Source organism: Rhincodon typus, chromosome 4, assembly GCF_021869965.1.
Source record: "Rhincodon typus isolate 14 chromosome 4, sRhiTyp1.1, whole genome shotgun sequence".
In the NCBI taxonomy this organism is placed as follows: Eukaryota; Metazoa; Chordata; class Chondrichthyes; order Orectolobiformes; family Rhincodontidae; genus Rhincodon; species Rhincodon typus.
This window is the reverse complement of record NC_063335.1, coordinates 89,456,401-89,465,107: the sequence shown is the minus strand read 5'-3', so window position 1 is coordinate 89,465,107 and position 8,707 is coordinate 89,456,401. Positions and strand designations below refer to the sequence as shown.

At 42.6% G+C, this 8,707-nt stretch overlaps 1 protein-coding gene across 1 annotated transcript in view; it reads left to right on the top strand.

Moving 5' to 3' along the window:
• The window catches only part of LOC109932049 (tubulin delta chain-like), a 30,312-nt gene that overhangs the window by 5,185 nt on the left and 16,420 nt on the right, over positions 1-8,707 (top strand). The window contains exons 2-3 of the mRNA XM_048596163.1: positions 4,280-4,421; positions 5,357-5,542. Of these exons, the coding sequence (XP_048452120.1) occupies positions 4,280-4,421; positions 5,357-5,542 (328 nt within the window). The remainder of the gene's footprint in view (positions 1-4,279; positions 4,422-5,356; positions 5,543-8,707) is intronic.

The window sequence follows — 8,707 nt, the reverse complement described above, 5'->3', positions numbered from 1 at the left end:
GGGCATTTAAATGGTCATTGGATAAACATATGGATGATAATGGAATAATTTAGGTTAGATGGGCTTCAGATTAGTTTCACAGGTCGGCGCAACATCGAGGGCCGAAGGGCCTGTACTGCGCTGTAATGTTCTATGTTCTATTGACCAGATGGCAGAGAGACCAACCGCACCCAGGCAGCTGTTTTGGCTGACTGGGGCCAAGGGCTGTTGAACAAGCCTGGAACCAGCTCAGCCTGGCATGGTAGGGAGAAAGAAGAGACCAGCTCCATTGAATTAAATGTGGTGACAATTAAATTTCTCCTTGTCGTACAAAATTAACAGATACCCAGAGTGTGAGGTCTGGCATCCAGTCAGGCTACGGATGACTCATTGGAAAGGTGAGACCCTCTCACATAATTTAACGATGCAGTAAGCCCGGAGGAACAAGGCAAAAGATTGGAACCACACCCAAATGACCAGGCCCCAGGGGCACCCTTTGGCTGTAATTTTGGACAGAAGATCAGATCAGCTGGCAGCCAATGGTAGGCGAAAGGATTTGGAGAGTTACAGCAGCCAGTTTAAGCGCTCAGTTGCCTGCTCACTGTCCATCTGAGGGACAGCACACAGATTAAGTGCCAGTAGCTGGCAGCTGAGTGGGTGGTGGCAGGAAGCAATGGTTCGGTGCAGGCAGGCACCATAGCTGGCCTCCAGCATTGTTGAACAGTGCCTGAAACTACTTGGCTGGACCTCTAAGGACGGCCCAAAAGATGTCTGAAACTACTGAGTGAGAGCAGGAAATGATATGGGAGTGGAGGCTGCCATTGGAGTACAGGAGTGTCCCTAACCTGAGCAACCTCATCAAAATATCCGAATGGAGAATAACCCAACAAATGAGCATACAGCATGACTTGTCCAAAAATCACGTATGGCTAAAATGTGTGAAATGGTTGACAAAATATTCAAAGCACTTTCAGAAACTAGGTCTGAAGAGGGGAAATGGTTAACCAGTATGCAGGCTAACCATTAATCAAGTATCTTAAAAACTGATTAAAAGACAAATAGTTAATAAAAATGTTGAAAATGATGTTTGGGAACTAAGTCTGAAAGGAGGACCATTCTGCCGTCTGAAGTGGCCTAGGAAGCTAGTGGGTGCAAGGGTAATTAGGGATGGACAATGAATGCTGGTCTTGGTGACAACACCTACATCTGATGAAAGAATAAAGATCAGTAAAACCCAAGTCTTGGCCTAGGCCTTGCTGCAAATGGAAACTGATATGTTTGGTCTCTGAGGGAGCTGGTACAGACACGATGGGGTCCAGTAGCTTCCTTTTGTCGTGTAAAATTCTATGATTTCTAACTGTCATGAATGATGCTGAACATTGTCCACTCATCAGTGAATGTTCTCACTTCTGACCTTATGATGGGGAGTGAATGTCATTGAAGCATCTGATGATGGTTGGGCCTAGCACACTATCCTAAGTATTTGAAGGGTGGTGTCAGCACTGTATTAGCATCCCTATCTTTGCTCCTCGTGGTCTGTGTTCAAGTCCCATCTGCCCCAGAGCTGTGTAATAACATCTCTCAACAGGTTGATGAGAAATTAACTATGCTGAGGAATTGCTGCACTGTTATCCTGGAGATGAGATGATTGACCTAAAATGACCACAACCATCTTCCTTTTTGCTAAGTATGACTATGAACCAGCAGAACGTTTTCTCCCCACCTCATTCCCATTGACTTCAGCTTTCCAAGGGCATTAAATGTCAAATGTAGTCAAATGCAGCCTTGATCTCAAGGGCTGCCACTCTCACTTCACCTCTGGAATTCACCTCTTTTTGTTCATGCTTGGATCAAGGCTGCAAATGAGGTCAGAATTGCTTCTAACGTAATTATATCCTGTCTTAAATTAAGGAAACCAAAATTCTACATAGTACTCCAAATGTGGTCTCAGCAATGGCTTTTATAAATGTAGCAAAACTTCCCTACTTTTATGTTTGATTCTGTCTAGAAAATACAACATTCTATTCACTTCCTAATCACTTGCTGTACCTGCACACTAACGTTTTGTAATCAGAACTTGTGCCTCAAGCAATGGAAATGAAAAGGCCACCAAAGGCATGTTAAGTGTTTGTCAGCCTCAAGGCATTCCCTGGCAGCTGACACCTTGGGGACACCCTCCCATTCCATAATTGTGATGCTTCCTATAACTTAACCTGGTAAGGATGGGATGGGCCAGAATTTGAGGCCTCAAGGTGGGCTGCAGCTGCTCACTTACTACATGTCCAATAATATAGGTGTCCTTCTACTATTCAAAGGTGAAAATAAGTCCCACTTGAAGGATATGCAGAAAATGAAGAAGGGTCCAGACTCGAAACATCAGCTTTCCTGCTCCTCTGATGCTGCTTGGCCTGCTGTGTTCATCCAGCTCTTCCATAATATCCGAGATATCCATAATATCTGAGATAACCTTATTATCTCAGATTCTCCAGCATCGGCAGTTCCCACTATCTCTGAATTACTTTTTTTTATGTGACATGATTATACAAATCCACTGAATCACATCAATGTGGTGAAAACAAAGAGGCAAATTTCATCTAAATGCAAAAATGAGGGCAGGAGAAATTGTGATGAAAGTTTGTTTTTGTGAAGACAGCCAGTGATGCTACATCACGGACTTGCAGTTTCAAACATGACATTTCCTCCTTAAGTCACCAGGTATTGTTGGTAATGCTAAAGCATCACGTACAGTTGCCTTTTTAATGGCTCAGCCCATTGCATAAACTGCTTTGCTTCCCTCCTTGATAATCGAGTGCTATACAACCACTGACTAACTGGGCTACTGTCAAACTTCTTTCATGAGGAAAATGTTCAAATCCTACATTTATCTAGTGCCCTTTGTGAGCTCAAGTCTTCTCAAAGTGCTTCAATAAAGAATTTAGAAATGCAGTCCCTGCTGCTTTGTAGGGAAGTATGGCAGCCAATAAGGGCCTACAAACATTTAAGAAGTTATTAAATGACCAGATAGTGTGCACCAGATTTCTTCAGCAAGTGGATATTGGGAGTCTGAAATTTTCCTGACTATATAATCCTTTTCGCTTCATGGAGGAGTGCACCTACCCTATTCCTTTGTTGAAGAGCTGGTCACGGATTGGAGACAGACCCACAATCTAATGAGGCAGCAATGGAGACAGGAGGATGTCAAGGCTAAGTTAGAAAACAACGTAATTGTATTAATGGTCATCCAGCCCTCAATATCTCAGCCTCCGAGGCATTCTCATATGTCTCATGCCCCCTTTTCCCCCTCCAAGTCTACTCACCACGTATGGAGTAGGTGCACAACTAGTTAACCATGTCTTTGAAATTTTATTAAAAAGATAAAAATACATTTGATCAACATTGCCTATCTTATCTTCCCATACAAAATTAAATAAACACAGGTATTAGAGGAAACTTTTAAACCACTTTATGCTTTTTTAATCTCATCCAAATCAGATAGTAAACATTCACAATCCTGCAAGAACAGCAAACAAAGTCAGCACTTCCCTTTGTAACTGAGTAAACAAACACCTGCTAGAATCAGGCTATTATGCGTGTTGGGTTTCAGCCTGCTTCTTCCGATACAGGAAATGTTGAATGCATACTTGCTGTGTTTCTTCCAGCAGCAGATAGGGTTCCCTCATGGTTTATGCCCCTCAGAGAAGGCATCAAGCATGTCTTCTGTAAAATGTTGGCCTGACTCCATGTAAGTCAGGAGAGTCTGAAATGTCCATCCTTGTAATGGAGTGGAAATAGTAGGATTGTTAGGTGCGGGTTCACTGGCCACACCCTTATCCTGTGCCAACAAAAGTGGATGAAAATGGGAATTAGTGGAGTATTTCTGGATTGGGTTTAACCTTCTAATAATAAAGCCCTTCCACCTCCATTCCAACATGGATGGAGATGTGAAAATGCCCCTATTTCATACATTAGGTATAATTGTTGGCCAGAATATCGGGGACAGTTCTCCTGACCTCCTTCAGGGTGTTAACATCTCCATAGAGGGCAGACTGAACTTCAGTTTAGCAGCTCATTCAAAAAATGGTACTTCTGACAGTGCAGCTCTCCCTTCAGACTGTCCTGGGAGATTCAGGCCACATTGTGTGCTTTCATCTCTATGTCTCTCATCTTTCTGACTCAAGAGCTGAGAATGCTACCAATCATCCAAACAGACAGTGGATGGTAATGACCAGTTAATAGCATTATCCTTTTGGAGCGTGAAAGCTTTTCTGATCTGTAGCAGTGAATATTTCCTTTCCTGTAGGATTGGGTGCACGATTATGTGAATCAATCCGGGAGGAGTTTCCAATGGGCTATATTCTCTCTGTGACGGTCGCTCCACATCAGGTCGGGGAAAGCCCACTCCAACATTACAACTCCCTGCTCTGCCTTTCCTGGCTTCAGAGGTAAGACTTCACTCCAGATGCTACATGCTTTAAACAACATTTGTTTCTCTGTCTGAGCGTTTGTGCTCTTCAAACTGATGGGAACAAACACTTTCCATTGCAGGCCACCAGGTGGCAGCAATAAGCATTCCCAATCGAAAAAGTTAGACTTCCCTTCCATTTCCTGTGATTAGATAAATCACATCTTGCATACCCTACACTTGACAACAGGATATCTTAGAGCCACCTCAGAAAGAGAAAGACTCTGAGTGCAGTGCCTGATATTTGCTCTGTTGTATCTGCCTGTTTGGCTCTGTGGGTAACTCTCTCCTCTCTGAATCAGATGTTAGTGGCTGGCACTCGCTAACACTGAGGGAGTGCTGCACAGTCAGAGATGTTGCCTTTTTGATGAGATGTTAAGTTGAGGCCTCCCCATCATGCTCTCAGGTGGATGGAAAAGCTCTCAAGACAGTTTGTGCAGAAGATTAGGGGAGTCCTTTAGGCTGACAATAATCTTCTGTCTTGGTTAGAAATATCCTTTTGGACTATCAGTATTGCCTCCTTTTCAAATCAGGGCCCGAGTGTGAAGTCTAGGGGCGGCACGGTGGCTCAGTGGTTAGCACTGCTACCTCACAGCACCAGGAACCCGAGTTCAATTCCAACCTCAGGTGACTGTGTGGAGTTTGCACATTCTCCCCCTGTCTGCGTGGGTTTCTTCCAGGTGCTCCGGTCTCCTCCCACAGTCCAAAGATGTGCAGGTTAGGTGCATTGGCCATGGGACATGCAGGGTTACAGGGCTAGGGTGGGGGTGTTGCTCTGGGTGGGATGCTTTTGGAGAGTCGGTGTGAACTCGATGGGCCAAGTGGCCTGGTTCCACACTGTAGGGGTTCTATGATTCTAGTTTGGGCTGTTCTATTCAGCATCATTTTCTTTTGTGTATTTGACATTTTTTGTAGGTATGCTGATGGGGTACTCCTGTTTCACAATGATGACATATTGCGCAGGACGCAGGCCTTGTGTGGAAGGAAGATCGACCACACCACAGCTCAACAGCCACAAATTTCTTTGTCCGACATGAACACACTCATTGCTTCCTGCCTGGCAGGATTGATGTACCCAGTGAGCAACCTCCGAACCCGAAGGTAGATGTTCAGTACATGCCAAAGAATTTGATTTGGTTTGATTTTATTATTGCCCCATGTACTGAAATACAGTGCAAGGACTGTTTTGCATGCTATCCAGACAAATCATACGTTACATAAGTATATCAGGGTAATAGAACAGAATGCAGAATATAGTCTTACAGCTACAGAAAAGGTGCAGAAAAAAGTCAGTTTAAACAGAGGTCTGTTCAAAAGCGGGGACAAAGCTGTTCTTGAATCTGTTGGTATGTGTTTTCAAACTTTTGTATCTTCTGCCTGATGGAAGAGGGGGGAAGAGATTATAAACGGGAGGGGTCTTTGATTATGTTGGCTGCTTTCCTGAGGCAGCAGGAAATGTGGACAGTCAATGAAGGGAAGACTGATGGACTGGGCTGCGTTCACAACTCTCTGTAACTTCTTGCAGCCTTGGGCAGAGCAGTTGCCTTACCAAGCTGTGATGCGTCTGGACAGGATGTTTTCTATAGTGCATCTATAAAAAATTGATAAGAGTCATTGTGGACATGCTGAATTTCCTTAGCCTCCTGAGGAAGTAGAGGCATTGGTGTGATTTCTTAACTGTAGCATCAATGTGGATGGAGCAGGACAGAGTTTTGGTGATATTTACTCCTAATATGTTCTCAATAGTAGGGACATGGGGAGAGAGAGAAAAGAACATTCCTCTATTGGATAATGTTTCTGAACCCTAATGCTGGACCTTCCCAAACCCTTCTTCTTGTATTCGCTACCAGAGATTCACATCACCCCAATCCCCCACCATTTGCTGAGTATCATGCCTTGCTGGCTCAGAGCCAGTCAATAAGAATCTCAAATCATTGAATCATTCACACAAGACATGTATGGACCATTAACATGTCCAACATTAATTGCCTGATACTGTATGGTGTGACTTGTTAGGCTATGTTAGATAGTTCAGAGTCAACCATATTGCTGTGGTTCTGTAGGCTAGACTGGGTAAGCAGGACACATTTCTTTCTTTGCAGGATATTGGTGAACTAGTTATGTTTTTACACAAATTCAGAAGTTACATCATTACTATTATTGATATTAACATTTTTAATTCCAAATTTACCCACTAACTGAACTTAATTCACTAGCTGCTATGGTAGGATTTTAACCCCATCTCTTGATCAGTAGGCCAAATCCCTTATGACTCATAGGCCTGTCCTGTAAAAGAGTTATCCATTGAGTACTCTTCCCCTTTACTTTCCCTGTAGCTCTGCAGATATTTCCAAATAGAAAGGGTCATACTTATTATTCTATTATTTACATTATATTTATATTATATGCTTCATTATACTTTATAGGGGACAATAAGATAGAATCATAGAATCATAGAATCCCTACATGTGGAAACAGGCCACTCGGGCCAACAAGTCCACACCGACCCTCCAAACAGCATCCCACCCTGACTCATCCCCTTCCCCTGTCCCTGTAACCCTGGACCCTAATCTACACATCCCTGGACACTATGGGCAATTTAACACGACCCGATCCACCTAACTTGCACACCTTTGGACTATGGGAGGAAACCGGAGCATCCGGTAGAAACCCACGCAGACGCAGGGAGAATGTGCAAGCTCTACGCAGACAGTCAGTTGCCTAAGGGTGGAATCGAACCCAGGTCCCTGGCGCTGTGACAATAAAAATCATTCATTCATGTTGATACCTCTATATTGTACGAAGTGCATTATTAATGGCGAGTATACACTGCTTGGTGGGATCAAAACTCACAAAATTGTCTTAGTCCAATGTTTAACAGCAAGAAATAGTGTCTTATACAGAACTAAATGTCTAATTTAAGCTAATTATTTTTGATGTCCTTCTGTAGAATTCAGCATCCTTAACTTTACTCTCCAAAACGTACTCCTTTTCTTTACGAAAACAAAAAGTCAAATTAGTTATATAGCACATGGGAATCGGAAGCTGACGTAGTGTGAGCACGTTGCTTAATGATCCTTTTGGCATTATGTACCTGGAAGCTCCTGTTTCCAGTAACAAAACCTTCTCCACCCCCACCCCTGTCCAAATAACCTTAATGCTGTCCCCATCCCCAGTTTGGGAATCATTGCCCTGAAGGGTAAACAAGTAAATCCTGTTTTTAATCTGCAACTCAGAGCTGGATGGCTGATGTAGCAAAGCTAATGGGTGGATTTTCAGACAGGGATAGGGGGCAAGTTCCTATTTTAACCTCCTCAGCATCATGACTAATCTTTTGAGAAGTGAGGTCACTGTAAATTGGCTATAGTTTACCCCACCATTCCTATAGTAAGTACTGTATGAGAAAGATTGATAGAATTAAACCAGGTCTGGCTCTGTGGACTAGAACGTATGGACACTAACTCCTTGATTAATCTACAGGAAACATTGAATTTTGCCTTTCATATTATTTTTGCAGAGCTAACGTACAGTTAAAATTCTTCAACAAAATTTTAGAATCAGAATTAATTTTATTTCCCACGGATCTAAGGCCTGGACTCCCAGGTGATGAACATTTTTTTTTTAAATGGAGTTGTAGACTTTCTAATGACTCATTAGTTGAAAGGTAGAATCTAGAATTAAGACACAGACCAGAAAGTCCTAAATTTGTCTCCAATCTGCCTGAGATAGCTTATTCTTTACTTGCCATGTTCCCCTTGGCTTCAATGATTCTATGCCACTAGCTGGTGACCTCTGTTGAAAATATGTATGTTTGAAATAAAACATCAAAATGAAACAAATAGTAACAGCAGTGGGCCGTTGAGTCTGTTCCACTATTCAGTGATGTACCGGCTATACTTACCCATCAACCTCACTTTCTTGTCCTTTCCATATAATACCTTAATCCTGTTACTGCTGAAAAAAAGCTTAAAGAACAACAGGGAAATCATCCCCAGTATTTTGCCCAATACTTATCACTCAACCAAAATTAACAAATACAGTTAATCTTGTAATTATTGCATTGCTATTTGTGGGAGCTTGCTGTCTGCAAATTGGTAGCACATTTTCTACCTTACAACAGTAACAACACTTCAAATATATATAATTGGCTCTCAAGCTCTTTAGGATGACCGATTGTGAAAGGTACTATCTAAATGCAAATATTCTCTTTTAAAACTACATTGTTTACATGAGAGAGAGCAGGAACTGCAGATGCTGGAGAATCTG